Source organism: Cuculus canorus, chromosome Z (assembly GCF_017976375.1).
Source record: "Cuculus canorus isolate bCucCan1 chromosome Z, bCucCan1.pri, whole genome shotgun sequence".
NCBI classification, from domain to species: domain Eukaryota; kingdom Metazoa; phylum Chordata; class Aves; order Cuculiformes; family Cuculidae; genus Cuculus; species Cuculus canorus.
This window is the reverse complement of record NC_071441.1, coordinates 52,727,950-52,746,250: the sequence shown is the minus strand read 5'-3', so window position 1 is coordinate 52,746,250 and position 18,301 is coordinate 52,727,950. Positions and strand designations below refer to the sequence as shown.

The following is an 18,301-nucleotide window of genomic DNA, read 5'->3' as shown; positions in this document are numbered from 1 at the left end:
ATTCCCTGCTAATTCTCTGAGGTTATTCACATGTTTGTTCCATAAGAAACGATTTTCTTGTAAGTGGTATTATGGAACAAACAAGTGAACAATGTTTTTAAAGGGGATGCTAGCTAGGAAGCAACATCACTGCTTAAAATTTATGTAGTTGCTACCTTTCTATAGCCTTGATTTCAGATTTGGTTAAGTAAAATATTCCACCTATTAGGACTTACAGTTACATACAGAAATTCTGTTCCTAGACTTCAATGGTAAATTAAAGGTACTTTATGTGTAAAGCAGTGTGAATATGCTTTTCTACTTCCCTTGCATTTTGAATTCTTTCTTACAGGGGAACAAGTTAATGTAAGAATAATAAAAAGCATAGGGAAAGGTTTTTTATGGTTAATAAAACAAGATCCAGACAAAATGTCCTGACAAGGGGAGAGAGGGGAATTTTAGAAACTCGTTAAACCCAGAAGAAAAGTTGTGAATTATTAGCTAAATAGTAATTCAGCTTTTTTATGTGAATGAGAATGGTTATCTGCAATATATTTACTGATGAGAATTACTTTTTCATGGCATACTTTCTGAAACCGTCATCACTTCTTTCTGCAGAAATACGATAATTCTTTTCAGGAATAACAAGGCCTGTTTTCCCAGATCCAAAAGTGACTGTGTAACCTGTTAGGAGGAATAGAAACAAGAACATTTACTAAATTGGCTTTACATCCTATATTGACTTTGCCCTGGTGAAATGTTCCACATACAGAACATGTTTTGCTTTTAGAGTTGAAGCTGATCTGTGCTGAAGCTTTTCTGTTAAGACAGTGGCTGACTTCTTATGGTCCTGTTCCTATGCCTGGCAGGATATTGGCTGTGATGTATTGAATCCACAAGTTGTTGCTTGTGAAAATATCTTTGATTTATGGCTCCTAATGCTCCTCCAGTCTAATAACCAGGGACCATATTGTTTCACTAGCAAAAGCTGCCAGCACAAAAGCTGTTAATGATCAAGATGATCTTCAGGAAACTGGAATTTCTGATGCAGAAACAGAAGCAGATGCTGTGATGGCTGAGAAAGAAAATGAGGGATCTTTGGACGTTTCTGAACAGGCAGAAGAACAGGTTGCATTGGAGCCAGTGTTAGCAAAAAAGAAGAGAAAAAAGAAGAGAAAAGGTGATCCTGAAGAGGAAAATCTTCCGGAAGAAATGGCTGCCCCTTCAAAAATTGCAGACAGTGGGAAATCCTCTAAGAAAAGTAAGAGACAGAAGTGTTTATTTCAAATGTTCAAATGTAAATTTTATATACAGATATTGCAAACTTAAATGAGAGCTTGGGTTTTGATTTTATGTCATTTTTTCTGCCTTGGGAGGCTGTGGAACGATGTCTTTCAAAATCAACTTTTCACACTAAATCTAAACACATTTTATTTTAGCTGAGAGCAGTTCTCTTTGATCTTAATACTTAGGCATTTTCTACTGGGATTATGTATCTAAATTAACTCTTGCTTCACTGTAGCGAGGATGTGAGAATTGGAATTCTGAGATGTTTCCCATAAGGTCTGAATTGATTTAATTCCCATTCATTAGCCCAAAAGAAAGTGGTCTGTGATGCAAACGATGATAACACTACCTGTACAGAAGAGCTGGATAATGTTATTGAAGGAAAAGAAGATGAGACTCCTGTTACAGTGGAAGAGAGTTCAGAGTCCTGTTTGCCAGTGGATTACATACCGGAGAGGGAAAGCGGTGACAATTTACGCAGGTAAATTTTACAATGCAAAGCTTAGATAAAATGAAAAATAGTTTAAATAGTTTTATTATTGGTTTTATGTATTCATGCTTGCCCTCATGTTACCTGGCACAGAATGGGCAGATTTTAAGTTTCTGAGGACTGTCCTGGCTTTTAGTTAGCTGATATTAATTTGCTTTCAAAATATATTCTCTGCCTTGATTGGCTGTCCTTGCAAAGTTAATGTACATTAGTACTAAAATCACATCCAAAACTGCTTTCGCTTTTTCCTTTTTAGGATGTTTTAACTCCTCATATTTGTTTCAAAGCAGTGCTAAGTAGTGTTACTTCACACTTTGGATTTATATCTATGATCTACTTCTAATAATATAGTTCTTGTGGGAAAGGAAACTTGCTCAGACTTTATTTGTGCAGGACAAATGGGAGGCAAGCTTCTGGTTTCAATTTTGGGCATTATTTTACTAGAAAAGTGCATGTTTGTTTTATTAAACTTGTCATATAAGAAAGTGGTACATATAAGAAGTCATCATGAAGCTGTTAGTGCTATTTCAGAATTTTGTGTGTTAATTGTTGTGTTTAGCTGTATTGTAATTGTTTATTTTGTATGGATTCCCAGAGTCTTCTATGTGTGTTAATACCTCATTGGAAGCATATGAGGGAACAGTATTTGTCTTTGAACTCAACATAGATTGTTACTGAAGATCAGGGAAACAACAGCTTCTGCATACAATGTTCACAGTAGTAAAGTCTGTTTAAAATGACTATCTATTCTAGAATATTGAGATAAATTTTTAACATAATCTTGTAATAGCATTGCAAAATTGCTTTGAAGCTCATATTCTGCAGATAACACTAAAACATGCAAGATTCTCTGAAACACGTGTAGTTATTTAATATCAAAATTGCATAATTTTTTCTATGTAACTTGATCTATCTGTAAACCATAATAGTCTTTTAATTAAATTACACCAGTGTGATGTTTTCCTGTGCTTTTATTGATTTCAGCTTAGAAGATAGCAATGATGTTCTACTAGAAATGGAATCTCCTGAACTGAGAACCCTAGTTAGTAGAGATGATACATCACAGGAAAGCCAAATTTCAGAATTACTGGCTTCAAAGATTGGAAGCCAAGAAGGAGAATCTGAAGAGACCAGGGAAACAAAGGTATTTTTATCTTTTATGCAATTCTTACTTCTTAAGATCTTCTTCTTCATTATAATGATGTTTCTGTAAATCAAAGCAATTTTTTGGTGTTTTTTGTAATATTTTTACCACTAGGTGGAAAAAAGAACAAGCCTGAGAACATTACCAAAATTTGAATACTATCAGTTTGGTTGTCTGCAATGGGTTGTCTGTTATGCTAAATGTATTTAGAAAGTATACTGTGCATGCCTGGCCGATCTCATAGACAATTTAAACAGCTGAACAGCTGAGTTATTTGAAAGTGATGCAGTACAATACCAACAGTAAAACCTTGGAGGAAGGTTTTGGCATATGCTTACTAGCATGGTGTTGGAAACTGATTTGAGCAGGATGAACATTGGATTGTTTGTGCTACCTCAGAATGGAAATATATGTAAACTCTTGCTCACTGCTAGTGGCTGCCATGAGGTTCTTCAGCAAAGTTACAAGAAAATTGACCAAGATATTTCTTGGGGTATTGTCTGATCAGGTCCAGTGGTTCAGAAACTTCCTGAAATTGCATCTGGCTTCTTTTGAAGCACTTGATGTACTCATGAGTTTGGCTACTTTTTTGCACCTATCTGTACCTTTGTGATGAATTGCATACTGCAGCTAAGAGTTCATTCTTTTAACTATTCACTTCACTTAAATATATATATATATTGTTTTATGCCTGATGCCTGGTAGTTTAATATGCAGTGTGCTTCCCTTGTTATGTGCCTGTTTATCATTGTGCTGTTCCTGATCATCTTCTCCAAGCTATTATTGTCCACAATGTCACTTTTTCCTCTTTCCAGCAATATTGTTCTCAAGCTGAAGAGTCCTAGTCTTACTTTTCTCCTCAAACAGAGAAAGTTCCATTCCTCTGATCATCATTCTGTCCTCGCATCATTATCACTTCTTTTAACTTAATATACTGTTAAAATACTTGTGCTGAGGGGAATGAATTACTTTCTCTCGTGCTTTCTAAGGTGAAGAAAAGAATGATCTTATGTCTAACGTTTGTGGTGAGGGATTAGGAAATTCCTAGTGTTATTGTTTCCATAATGTGATGGGCAAACTATTTGTCCTTTGGCTTTTTTTTGTACGGTTCTGTTACCTAAAATAATGTCTCCATCTTAATGGAAAATCATCTACTTAGGATCTGCACAAATACTAAATGCCTGTAGTTGGAAATACTGTAACAATACAGTCTCATGGTATTGGTTAGAATAATATTTATAAAAATAGATTAACGGAACAGGACAACATGCTATATGCACCAGCCTGTTATAGTGATGTTAGTAGCCTGAGTAGCTAAGCTGTCTGGCTGATTCATTGTGGCTCTTTGAAGGGAGAAAAAGGCATAATAATCTCTAAAATTGACAATTTCAAAAGACCTTTTTATGTCACTTCTAATTACCTTGCTCTGCTGTGCGTAACATACTTTACCAGCCTATGAACATAATCACTGAACTAAAACTAGAAATACTGAGCCAGCTGGTGATGTGAAACATGATTCTATTAATATTATTAAAGATGTAAATAAAGTACATAAATAATTGTTTTAGGCAGTAGACTTTTCCGTTGGTTCACTAAATATAATAGATCTCATAAAATCTTTGCTGTTATTGTGATTAATTAACTATGTTGTCAAGTTCTTTTTCAAAGTGATGTTCAATGCTGTCTTAAATTAACAAATTAAATGCTAGACCTGGAAAGTAATGGTAGATGATACTGCCTAATAAGTCTGTTACCAGCTTCATCCAAAGAAAAGAAATGGGCTGACAGGAACCTCATGAAGTTCAGTAGTGGGTCATCCAAAGTCTGGGAGCCGCTCAGATGGAAAGCACCTTTGCAGAAATAGCCTTCAGCCTCCTGGTGGACACAAAGATGAACATGAGCCATCAATGTACTCTGGATACAAAGAAACCTAATGGTATCCTAGGCTGCCTTAGGAGAAGGAGGGAGGTGAATCTTTCCCCCTGTTCAGTTTTGGTGAGGCCACAGCTGGAGTACTGTAACCAGTTCTGATCTCCCAGTATGAAGGACATGAACATACTGGAGATAGTCTGTTGAAAGGCCACGAGGATGGTGAAGAGACGAAAGCATCTCTCCTGTGATGAAAGGCTGAAAGAGCAGGGACAGTTCAGCCCAGAGAAAGAGAAGGTTCAGGGGGATTTCTTTAATGTCTTCATAAAAACTTAAAGGGGGGGTGCAAAGAAGACAGAGCTGCGCTCTTTTGAGTGGTGCTCAGTAAAAGGACAAGAGACAGTGGGTGCAGAATGAAATACAGGAGGATCCAGCTGAACATTGTGAAATACTATTTGAGCATGAGAGTGACTGAGCACTGACACAGAGAGACTGTGAAGTCTGCTTCCTTGGAGATATGGGACATGCTGGGGACCAGCTCTGGGCATTTCCCTGCTTGAGCCGGAGGGCTGGGCCAGGTGACCTCCAGAGGAACCTTTCAGTCTCAGCTGTTCTGTAAATCTTGTTCTTTATTCTGCTTTTCTTTACATTACAACAAGGAGTTCTTCCACAGTAATTGTTTCTTTTCTACAACATTGTCGTTTTCTTTTCCTTATTTAGAACAAAGACATACATGACTTACGTAAACAAGATGAAAATCGGAGTGCATCAGAAAGTGTTTCTCAGTCTGAAATCATGTGAGTAGAATTATCTTACCTTGCAGTGGTACTTGAGCTGAACTTAGATTTACTTAATTTGGATATAATTCTAATTGATTGTGATAGATTGTACTAGATTATGCTAACTTTTTTCCATATTCAGGTAAGTTTTTTGATAGAAATTTTAATCAATGCTTTGACTAAGATTTAAAAAGTTACATGGGAACCAGATGGAAGACTTAACTAAGCTTAGAAAAAAGCTAGCCCGTTTACAGTTAGCAAGAACTAGAGATTTCTCTGAAGAAATTCTGCTGGTTTTTTCGTGAACTTTAGTTGTGAAAATTTATTGTTTTTCATAAAAATGCTGCAATGTGTGCTCTGAAATTCACATTTGTCTATTGGAGCTTATTAGCTGTACACATCATGTATGTTATATTCATACCTTCCTATGGTATGGGAACTCTGGCTCGTTGGAGTTCAGTGCAAAACCCTAAGTTGATACATGCCTCTCTGTCTTACTTGCTCTTCTTTATGAAGTTAATCTTCGTGACTATTTCATATACTTACTGCAGTAACTGAGCAGTGCTGTTTTTTAAAACGTCTGTGCCTAAAGTTTCCGTTTTTGTGTGACCAGTGACTTCCTGTTCCATGATAAAATTTTTTAAAGGTGATTAAAGGATGGACTAGCAGTTAATGCTAAATTCTTTTTCACGCTTGTGTCTTGGTGAAGGAAACGTGGCGAAGATTGTCAAAGCTTTATTTGTCCTGGCCTAGGAAAAATATAATAAAGGGTAGTAGTTCCCAATCTGGACATTATTGGTAAGTTGTAGGGCTCTGTCAAACTATATGTGAATCCTAGAACACTTTATTGCAATGGTTAAGGACACAGAGGCTGATGAACCTACCCCATTCTTCAATAATGTGTGGATGTTGACAGTTGGAATAGCTGTTTCAAAACAGCAGTTCATAGTTCCGTGAGTGGAATAGCTTTGAAAGGGGATGGAAGGACAGGACAGGCAGATGCACAATTTTGTATGTAAAGTAAATCTGCTCTATTTTGGAGCAAATTTCTGTGTTTTTATTGAAATCTGTAACCCTGTTCACACTGGCATCAGTTTGATCCTTTAATCAAAAGGTATTACTGTTTATTTAACAGTGAGAAACATTTCCTTCAGATATTTTTAAGTAGATTCCACTGAAAGCCAGCAAAGTTGTTAAAGGTTTATTTGATGTTCTCTGCATTTAGAAGTAGCATACCTTCTGATATCAGACAGATATAACTCTTGAAGTACATCTTGGACATCAAAGACTTTAAATTTCTCTTTGTTTATATCTTAAGGAAAACTGAAAAGCCAGCAGGCAGAGGGCGCTTGCAAAGGCTTAAACCTGGTTTAGTGAGATCATCTGGAAGAAGAGAAGCAGCAACTCAAGAGACAACAGAGGCCGAAACTTCCTCTCCAGACTTTGTGAATACACATGAAAAGGTCTGAAGGAGAAACGTTGTTTAATATGCTATGCTTTTGATGCTGTATCTGTTTCGACTAATGCTGATACTGTGGACCAGCTACAGTCTAGTTAGCAGTAGTCTGAGAAATGTCTCTGAGGTATCTATATGCTTGTCCAAGAGTAATATTCTGTGCCTCAATTCCAGTGCTCTGAGCAAGACAGTAGAAGAAACAGCAATGGAGCCACGGAAGTAGACAACATGGATTTGGATACTAAATCTGAGTAAGTATTGAGATCACTTTTCCAATCTCCTGGCATTAACTAACTATAATTGTTTATTTATTCTGTATAACACTGTTCTAAAAAGAAGAGTAATTGTGAAGTTTTAATATAAACCTTAAATTTGACTTTAGCATTTTCTTGGGTTATATCAAGTGGTGCTCTTGGTAGAATGCAGGTACTACATTTCTGGGAAGTACCATCTGTGCTTGGAATCTGGGAGGGGAAAGGAAGGGAGGTGATAACTGTGGCTTCACCTTCTTTCCACCCTTGGTCACCAGCTAATGGCTCTGCATCTGACACTTGCAGAAGCAGCTATGGTATACAATCTGCTTAGGTTTCTCTGCTGTGTGATAACTTCATATTTTTTAATAGATAGATAAGTTGACTTTACGTGTTCTTTTAAGACTAAATGAATTTTAATTCTCACGTGAAGAAACTTGCATAAGTTTGCAGTAAAGAAAACTGCAAGTCATTGAATATTACATTGGCTTAAATATTGTGTAGTAAATGTCACCATTGTGAATCTTTTGTGCAGAGAACCTGAAAGAAATTTGATTGCAAAGCCAGTAGTGAGAGGATGTCGACAGAGATTTAAGCCTAATGTTACAAAAGCATCTGGAAGGAAAGAAAAGCCTGAAAAAGATGGAGGAAATGATAAAATGCCCCATCCACAGCCTAAGGGGGAGACTGGAAAGGTAACTGGAGATAATGCATTAGCTAAAAAGTTGGTGGATGTAACAGCAATGTTATCTTTTTTCCTCTTTTGTTTATTACTATTTATTACAAAAGTTGCAGGTAAATGCATCATACAAGTTCTCCACTGTGCATGCTTGGTGAGTAGGGGCCTGCTTTGCAGGCGGGTTTCTTATGTTCCTTTGCCAAATTGGCAATCTTGATGACAAGGCCTGATTTAATACATCCTCCTTTGGTCCAGATGTTCAAGATGTTCCTTACATAAGATTGTGAATGCTTTGATCCTTTATTTATTGTAAGTTCTGCTATTTAATTTAATATTAACACGTTAGTCTCTTCTGCTGGTCGCTTATTAAGATACAATACACTTTTGCAACCTCAAAGCTAAGCCTAAACTAAGCTGGGAACTTGTCACACAAGCAGTAGATGCCAATAATCTCTTATGTCCAGCAGTGAATACAATTTTAGTTGTTTGATCTAGATTTTACTGCACCTTTCTGACTATGTGAAATGTACCCTGTAATTCTCTGTGTCTGTCCTGTGGATTTTTTATCCTGTTACGGACAGTTGCCTTGTCTGTTAGGTACTGCTTTATAAATGTAAGAGGGTTAATGTCTTAATGTTTTGTTTCTGTTCAGAATACTGACCAAAATAATATGTCAGATGCTATCAGTGAAGAAGGTGCAAAAGAAGATGATAAAGTTCTAGAGGCAGTGTCTCAGTAAGTATATAAAAAATGAGAAGACATGAGCAACTTCCCAGCAATTTGCCGTTCCTCTCATGTCTGGTGTTATTACCTAGTGAGGTAATTCTAGAAGTTGCTGAAGAAATTTCTGCAATGAGCAGAAAATTGATAGAAGAATAGGAATCTTTTAAAATGTATGAAACAAATACATTAAAAAAACCCATAAGGTTAGTCCCTTCAAAACCAAAACAACCCTTCTCCACTCACTATCTTTAGTACTGAAACACATCAGTTTCACTGGATAAGTATTTAAACAATAGGAATAAGCATTCTTAGAGTGTAGTGTTAAGTGTGTGGTATTAGGAGGAAAAATTCCAACATATGGGCAATTTGATGCACATGTTAATTAAGCAGTGTCCCTTGTATTTTTCTTCAGTGGAGAAATGGTAGCTGTAGTACAGGAGGAAGAGATGTTTTACAGCAGAGATAGTAAAAAAAAAAAAAAACAAAAAAAAACCCCAAAACACTCCCCCAAACAAAAACCAAACAGACTTTTGTATTAAAACAGGGATAATTGAAGAGGATGGAGGGAGGTAGACTGGGTTTGGTAATCTGCCAGAAAATTGCTTTAGCAGTCATTTATTTTATTAACTTGCTTTATAATTTGGTGTTCAGGGTAAAAAGACGTAGAAGCACCAGACAATTGTAGTGTGTATCTGATATATTTACACTATTAAGATTACGAAGTTATTTATGTGTTTTCTGAATGTTTGTAATTTCTAACCCTTCATTAAATTAGGTCCATCTACCCCTAGACCACATAGGAATACAAGAAGAGCTATTATGGGTCAGAAAAAGGTCTGTCTAGTGTGGTATCCTGTCTCCATTGGGAAAGGAGAAAGAACAGGTTTAAACTTGTCAGGTGCTTGTTCAGTCTCTAGCAGATAAACTTGCAACTTTGTTTCATTAAGTTAGTGCATAGCTTCAATTTAGGTAAGTGTACATTAGTAACTTTAAAAATAAAAAAAGGAAAAAATCTCTTCTCCGAGACTCCTGCCGCTTTCAGGTGTGTTATATACTCATTGATCTCATGTATTTTTCTAGGTCTAGCGGAACAGCTGATTTACAAGAAGACAGAAAACTGAGTGTGCTGAAACCAGCACCTCTGAAGAGAGGCAGAGTGCAGAGACCAAAACCAAATCTAGGAAGAACTGTTACAAGGCAAAAAGACCTGACAGATGAAAAAGATCCTGAAGAGGAGAAAGCTGAAGGTGCAGAAGTAGAAAAAGATCTGATACACCATAGGGATGAAAACAATGATCCATGCCTCAAAAATGTAAGTGTCTTGAGCAGTTGCTTAGGCACAGTTTTTTGCTGGGCCCTAGGTAGAAGCCTTTATTAACAAAGGTTACATACCACGTAACAAAGGTATGTACCATATATATGTATATACCAATTTGTAAGTATAGCCTTTGCATGTTTAGTTTATTCTTTCAGTTTATTCAAAATAAACTGAATTCTCATACAATTTCTTCATGCCTGCACTTGGATTCTGTTTTCCGTGGATAGATGGATTATATCTCACTTTGTTGTATTATTTATGCTACTAGATCTGAAGAGAGAAGTGCGAAGGAGAAAGATCTCTTGGAAAAGAGACCACTTAGATAGCAAATATGTAGACAAATAACAAATTTTTACTTTTAAAGTATCTGCTGGTATTAGTTAGATGCATAGGACACAAGAGAGATATTTTTGACTTTTTGTAGAGATACTAAAATAATTTTTTTCTTTTCTCCCTGCTCTTCTAAAAGAAAGGTCAAAGAAATGTTTCATCTTAATAGACTGAAACTTTTATTTTGTTTAGGATGTGATGGTTCCTGAAGGCATTCAGCCTTGCAATGTGATGTTAGAAGGGGATGTTTCTACAGATTCTGAGATGAACTCAATACATACAAGGCAGCGTCCCCAAGAAAAGTCCTCAGAAGCAGAAAGCTGTGATAGTGAAAACGGATTGTCAGATGTCTCAAAACAAGTTTCAGATTTCAATACAGGGTAAGGTCAATTTTTTAAGTGGAGAAAAGGGACAGATCAATATCTGTAGGTATTCTGCACTTCAACAGTCAACTCCAGCATTACAAACAAGTTCTGTATCTATAATGAGATATATAATCAAGAAAATACTAGACTTAAACAATCCCATGTTTGCTGGAGAACACTAAATTTAAATGCTATTTGATGTTAATTTGATCTTTAGACTATGAGCTCAGATTTCAAATAAATGTGTTTTTTCCGATGCTCAGTTCCCGTAGTACTTTCCATGTTGGTCCTCACAATGGACCTCTATATGGGTATGTAAATCCTTGAGTATAGGATTTGGTTTCGTATTAAAGTGTCTTTAAAGAAAAGGCAACAAAAACCCACAAACAACTGTGCTATAATTCTACTGGGTAGTTTTAAACGTGATTAGACAAAGGCATTTCTAAAATGTTTATATGCCTCTCAAAAAGTGAGTGGCAGTTGCACTTTTTTAAATGGCATCTTTTTTAAAATTACCTTTGCTCACCTGTTTGTAAGATACACAGTCTTTTAGTGATCTTAAGTGTACTTTCATTGCATCTTTTTTCACCATGTTAGTAATTTTGTTATCACTTTAGGAAAGCTATAGATTTTCCTACTTGGCTACTGTGTCAAAGAGAGCTAGGTAGAGGTATGTCATGCATGACTTGGAGAACCACCGTTGTCCCATGACTTCAGTTGTTCTTTTGTTTGGTTTTGTAGGCAGTCTGGTCCTCAGAAGGAAGAAGGAAAAACTGTTGTATCATCAGCTCGGCTGCTGAGGAGTCGATTCCAAAGACCAAAGCCAAATTTAAGAGCAACAAATAGTAGAAAGGAAGTGCTGGATGTAAATTATAAAGGTGTATCACAGAAAGATACCAGCAAGGAAGAAAGTTTGACACAGTGTGACAGTATCCTTCCTGATACAGATGTAAGGCTTTCTTTTTGCTTTGATTATATTTTAACTTTTGGATCTGTGAAATTAGATACCAATGATTTTTAAAAAATTAAGTTAATCTTTTTTTTTTAAACATTTTTTTCAAAAGCTGATGGAAACTCCAGTACTTTCCACTTGGTTTTATGTGAGTTGAAAAAGATTACATCCATTCTGTATCTCTTGTTAGGCGTCCAGATGTCTTTCTGACCTGAGGTGACCTTGTAGAGCTGACAGTGAAGAAAGAAAAGTATAAATAGAATATGACAAAAAAGAAATCTAGATTTCAGGCTCTTTTGTTTAAAAGAAATAAATGTGAATTTGTTCTGGAAGGACTAGAAAATTATTAATGAGCAGTTACAGAGGAGTTTTTGCAGGAAATACTACAGAAAGTGATTAGTACCAATACTTGTAGACATCATAATGTCTCCTGTTGGTTTAGTACCATGACTTTTTTCGTTCTTGTGTTTACATTTTTCAGAAAGCAGGGAAATATGAAGTTCTGCAACAATTGGAATCTGAAGTTGAACAAGGACACACCTCAGCTACTAATGCAGGGTAAGAGCTCAGTTACTTCTGTCTTGACTGTTGCAATGAAAGTATTTTAAAAGGAAATCACTTTGCTAATGAATTGCTAACTAGCAAAGAAAATCCAATAAAAATACTCAACAAAATCTCAATTCTCATAGTTTTGACGCTAGTGATATGAAAATTCCACTTACTTCTATGCTAAATGTTAAATTAATGAGCGTTCATTTTACAACTGTTTCATCATCTGAAACACTAGATTCATTTTGTGTAAGCAGGGGGATACTAGTTTGCCTATCAGAGGAATCAAATAAAAATTCCTTTAGCTTTGTAGTAATGAGCAGACAGTAAGTTAATGGCTCCAGCGTGGTAGTTAATTCTGTTGTGGAAGTAGTTAAGACACCAGTGCTTTGAAATTTTTGCTGTAACAGTTTTGTTTGTAACTTAAACTCTGCAGAGTTTTAAAATTTTTTGTATGGTGTCTCTTAAAACCTCCCTTGTTTTCGATATGTAAATATAAGGAATTGTGTTTGTCAATGACATGCTTTTGTATTAAGTTTCTGATTTATTTTTATTCTGCCTTGCATTAGCATCGATAGCAAAAATACCACTGAAGAAGAAAGTAAACAAACACCTCTTCAACCTGTCCAGTTAGGGCGGAGCAGATTCCAGAAGTACAAGCCAAACTTGGGAAGAGCTGTTGGAAAGAAGGACTTACAAATATCAAAAAATGAGAGGGAGAAAAAGCCTGAAGCAGAGCAGTTGATATTGCAAAATGATGAGACTGTCGATACTGATATTGTGAGTCTTAATATGAATAAGCACTTTGCTTTCAAAACTGTAGTTCCAAGTTGTGTGTTCTATTTTATGAGGTTAAATTAGAACATGCAAGTTGCATTCCCTGAAGTTGAAACACCATGAAAAAAATTCCCCAAAGGCTGATATGTTGAGGTATTGCAGGTATGAAATCAGTGATGGCTACAACTTTTACTATTAATGTCATCTGGAAAATAAGAATCTGATTTTGATTGGATTGCATGATAGAAAAAAATTATTACGTATATTTAAGGTAATGTACAGAATAAAAATGTGGTTTATATTGCAATACATGCAAAATTAGCCTTTTTGCTCACTCTGTATTTCCTGTTTGGATGAATGAAATCTGTATTGAGGAATCTACTATTGAATATGAAGAAAAGGCAGAGGATAGCTTTTTTTTATGTTAAAAAGAACAAACAACCCAAATACTTCATGCTAATTTGGTAAGCTTTGACCGGCTTCACAACTACAGAACCTGACACTCCTCTTTTTTACACAGGTAAATAGACTCATTCACCTATGCTGTTTATCCCCAGAAGCACTTTACTAGGCACTGTAAAAGGTGTTGAAGCCCTTGAAAGCCATTGAAGTATAATGAACTCTTCTGTGACCAATTTGTGGGTTGCTTATGAATCATGTTATGGATGATAGGCATGGAGATCTCAAACACAGCTAACCTTTGCAAGAGTGACTTATTTTTTGGAGTGGTTATAGCTGGTTTGGTTCTTGAACCTGTGTAGAGCTAGCTTGGAGTACTTATATGCTGCATTCCCAGAGAGAAGCAAAAGTGCAGTACTGCAGCTGCAGTGTCCCTCTCAGTGGCAGTGTCAGCTCAGCCCCAGCTCAGATAGCAATTTGTAGTTCAGCATTAGCTGTTCTAGGCCTGTGGGCTGTTGACCATGCACATACATCTGCTCTGTGACGTGCAAACCTGTAGAACCACCACAGGTCCAGTGCTTCTCTGTACTAATAAAGCTATCACAGACCTAGAGTGCTGAGGGATGTCTTTGAGAGTCTTGGTTTTGGAATCAGTGTGGCAAACACAGAAATAAAACTAGAAAGACTTTCTGAATCTGCAGTTGTGTTATACTGGCTTGGGTGTGCCTGTGCAGTGCCCAGTTTCCCAGGCTTTTTCCATTTGCCAAAGTATTTTATTTCCGTAGTGCTTCATGTAACAGAGAGTTGATGGAATGCTAAATAGAAAAATGTTATGCACAGTGCTTGGTGCATACAGTATTTAAGAGTCTTAACACCAGGTAGCCCAGGACTGAGACAACTTCTGTTCCCACTTGCCTATAAATTGAACTGCATGCTCAGGTATATTATCCTTCATAAACACAGCGTGATTCTTTTCTTGATTCAGATTGGGAAAATAGCACAGATTTGTAGTTTTGGCTTGTTGGGTTGTTGTTTTTTCTATTAAATACACAGTTGTATTAAAAACTTGCTTGATTTCTCTTTTTTTTTGTGCTTTGTTTATTGCAAATTAAAGAGTGAAAAGGAACCTGTATTGTGTCAAGCAGATGTATTGAGCAAAGAGCGAAAGGAACAGCAAGAGGAACCTCAGGGACCCTGTATTTCTGGAAACATATTGTGTGAACAAAGCAGGTAAGCTTAGAGTTTAGCTAAATTGCATTTGAAAAGCTTTCATCTGGTGCATAATGAGACAGCTTTGCTAGTGTGAATTCTTTTGTTCCTGGTTAACCTGTCTTTCTTGTATGTTTAATTTTTCAGTGCCTACAGGGAGCTTTTTCCCTTTGTTTTCAGAGCACGTTTTTAGCTGAGCTGAGCATACTTGTCATTTCTGATCTGGTACACACTTGGTCTATATGAGCTCGTAGCTCTTTTTGAAAAAGTTTTACTGGATCTGTATTAGCATATACAGCAATAGCAGAAATAAATTTTGCAAAATGTCAAAGACCTCTTTCACTTATCCTAGTGTGCTCTTCTATTTTACTGCTGCTGTTGTTAAAATAAGATCGTTAGAATGTGTTAAACTGCAGATACTTTGAAGTTGGTATGGTTAGCAACATGGCTTTTTTCTTCATCTTAAAAATGCTTTGACAAAGAAATGTTGTTATTCCCTGTCACATGTTAACCATAAATACCCCAAATGAGAAATATTTATTTGAAAAGGTAATTTTCTTCATTTTAAACAACTGTGTATCAGTCTCTAACCATCTTGTATAAGTGTTGATTCAAAACTTAATGAATGCATAATTGCTTTATTCCCCTCTCACCCAAAGTCAAGTGACATCTTGTTTGTTTTGGTTTGTTTGCTTAAATTTGCTTTAAATTTGCTAGTGCTGAAAACCCCACTTCCCAAGAAGGAGCTCTGAAACCAGGACAATTTGTAAGAAATGGATCTCCGAGAACTAGACTGAACCTTAAAAGAGCATATAGCGAAACAGTATCTCCTGTGACACAAGAACTTGCGGCTCCAGCTGAGGAAGAAGCAAATAAAGGAGAGAATCTGCCTGTGGCAGAAGAATCTGAGGAACTTCTTTCCTCAAAAGTGAGAATTCAGTTATTTCTGACTATGCTTTCTGGTGCTTGGTTCTGCACCAGCTGTTTTTAAGACATCTAAATAAGCTGTTTCAAATGCATAAACTGGTTTTGGACTAGTAAGAATTACAGTCTTGCTTAGTGTTTGCACCCTAATATGAAGTCTTCTAAAATTCTGTTAATGACACATTGATAATGTATAGAATTCTGTTAACAATTTAAAGATTTCACTTAAACTGTGAAATTTCAGTTATGTTCATGATACACAAATAGTTAAACCAATGCCATATTTCTGTTGCTGGGTTTCTTCTGAACTCCTCAGTGGTTGCTTCTGAATGACTATGTTTGTCATAGTATCTGCTTTTATTAGGTGAATACCTTCTTTAAAGGAACAAGCAACAGTGATGGGTTCCATAAATCACTTTGCAGTTTTTATGTGAAGTTTTCTGTCATGTTAATGTATTGGTCATAACTTGCAATGCTTTGTTTGATAGGTGATATATTTTGTGCTAATATTGTTGTTTGATATTTTTTGCTGGTTTGTTTGTTTTCACAAATCTAAGGATGACGTGGAGATACTATTTTCTGGGGGGAATTTGGCCAAGAATGACAATGTAGACGTAAATCCAAAATGTATGAAGTCAGAAACACTCTGTTCCTCTAAAAAATCACCTAACTGCCATAGCAAGGGAAAACAAGAACATCTGTCTACAGATGCTGTAGGAAGCATCCAGGATACCACGGAAAGGTAATGTTCCCATTGACATGCTAGATACTGTGAAGGTCACTAGGTGGCGCTTTTAACATTTTTTTTCTCAAGGCTGTTTCCTTTTTAGAAGGTATTTTACAGGTGAAAGTAGAAGCGAGTAATGAGAGTGTAGCTGTCTGAATTTCTCAGTAATGCATTCTGAGGGTACAGTGCACCATAAATGTGGACTGTGAAAAGGAAGACTGAGTAGTGCTATTTGCACTCTCAGTTGAGAAGTAGTAGGTAGACTAACATAAAAAAAGATCTTGCTCTCTGAGATATGTTCGTTACTGTTTCTTTGCAGGGGAAGTTCATGTGACTGTGTGCAGTGTTCTGGGTCTTTGGTGGAGGGGATGCTTTTTATTTGTGCAGAGTATGAGGCAGATAGTACCATTTACACATAACCATTCTGGGTTATGTTATAATCTTTTGCTCAATATAATATTAAGTAATACAGAGCAGACTCAAATCAATTTACTTTTGCTATTTTCTAAAATTAGATTCTGGTTTCCATCTGTCTCGAGCATCTGTCTAAAATCCCTTCTGGAACTTATGTTGAAATTATATCCTAAATCTTTGTGCTCACAAGACAAGGGTCTTACCTTATAGTCTTCTTGGCTTTTGTGACAACAGAATTTCACAGGATCACAGAATGTTTGAGGTTAGAAGGGTCCTTTGGAGGCCATGTGGTCCAATCTCCCTGCTCAATCAGGGACACACCTTGCTGGCTCCCCAGGACTGTGTCCAGGCAGCTTTTGAATATGGCCCATTTTAGAAGCTCTACAATCTCTCTAGGTAGCGTGTGCCATTGCTTGGTCACCCTCACAGTGAAATAGTATTTCCCGATATTCAGAAGGAGCCTCCTGTGTTTCATTTTGTGGCCATTGCCTCTTATCCTGTCACTGGGCACCACTAGGAAGAAACTAGCTCCATCTACCTTTACACCTTCCCTTTGGGTATTTATTGAAGTATTATTTATTTGGGTATTTATTGAAGAGATTTCCCCACCCTGTCCCACCAAGCCTTCTCTTTATCCAGGCTAAACTGTCCCCGGTCTTTTCAGCTTTTCATCATATCATAAATGCTCGTCTCCCTTCACCATTGGTAACCCTTTGTTGGAGTCTATCCATTATGTCCCTGCCTCTGTTCTGACCAGTTCTGAAGACTCCAGTACAGTACTCCAGGTGTGACCTTACCAGCTGAGCAGGGGGAAAGGATCACCTCCCTCACTCTGCTGCCAATGCTTCTCCTAACACAGCCCAGGCTACAAGGGCACATTGCTGGCTCATGTTTATTTTCATGTCCACCAGGATGCCCAGGGTTTTTCCTGCAAAGCTGATTTTCACCTCTATGTCTCCCAACAGGTACTGTCACCTGGGCATGTTCTTTCCAGGGCGCAGGACTTTGCCCTTCCCATTGTTGAACTTGAGGTTCCTGTCAGCCCATTTCTCTAGCTCCAAGTCTGCATTCTCTGGAGTATCAACTACTCCTTCAAGTTCTGTATCATCTTTAAACTTGCTGAGAGTATACCCTGCCCCATCATCCGTATTGTTAATGAAAATGTTGAACAGGACTAGGCACAGTATTGACCTCTGCAGTGTGCTGCTAGATTTTGGCCTTCAATTAGACTTTGTGTGACTGATCACCAGCCTCCGAGTCTGGATGTTCAATCACTTTTCAGTGCACTTTCTTATCTGCTCATCCAGCCCATATTTTGTCAGCTCCCTTTCGAGGGTTTTATGGGAAGTGGTGTTAGAGGACACATTAAAGTAAAGGTAGGCACTATCTACTGCTCTCCCGTCGTCTGTAGAGCTAGTCATTTCATTGTAAAAGGTTTTCAGGTTGGTTAGGCATGACTTCACCATTTTGAATCCATGCCGGCTACTCCAATTTACTTTCTTGTTTTTCATGTGTCTGGAAGTGGTTTCCAGGATTAGTTATACCATCACTTTCACAGGTGAGGTGAGGCTGACTGGCCTGTAGTACCCTGGATCCCCCTTCCTGCCCTTTTCTGAGGCATGAGTTTAAAAGCCCAAGATCTGTCTTATGACATATCTTAAGATACGTCTTACTGATCTA

General features: G+C 37.0%; 1 protein-coding gene across 1 annotated transcript in view; it reads left to right on the top strand.

Annotated features, from left to right (window-relative positions):
• BDP1 (B double prime 1, subunit of RNA polymerase III transcription initiation factor IIIB) overlaps positions 1 to 18,301 on the top strand; it is a 49,073-nt gene that overhangs the window by 11,923 nt on the left and 18,849 nt on the right. The window contains 16 exon segments of the mRNA XM_054054263.1: positions 962 to 1,240; positions 1,573 to 1,747; positions 2,741 to 2,900; positions 5,490 to 5,566; positions 6,867 to 7,011; positions 7,179 to 7,255; positions 7,791 to 7,950; positions 8,587 to 8,669; positions 9,738 to 9,969; positions 10,498 to 10,685; positions 11,412 to 11,619; positions 12,104 to 12,180; positions 12,741 to 12,951; positions 14,462 to 14,577; positions 15,274 to 15,484; positions 16,038 to 16,222. Coding sequence (XP_053910238.1) covers positions 962 to 1,240; positions 1,573 to 1,747; positions 2,741 to 2,900; positions 5,490 to 5,566; positions 6,867 to 7,011; positions 7,179 to 7,255; positions 7,791 to 7,950; positions 8,587 to 8,669; positions 9,738 to 9,969; positions 10,498 to 10,685; positions 11,412 to 11,619; positions 12,104 to 12,180; positions 12,741 to 12,951; positions 14,462 to 14,577; positions 15,274 to 15,484; positions 16,038 to 16,222 — 2,584 coding nt within the window.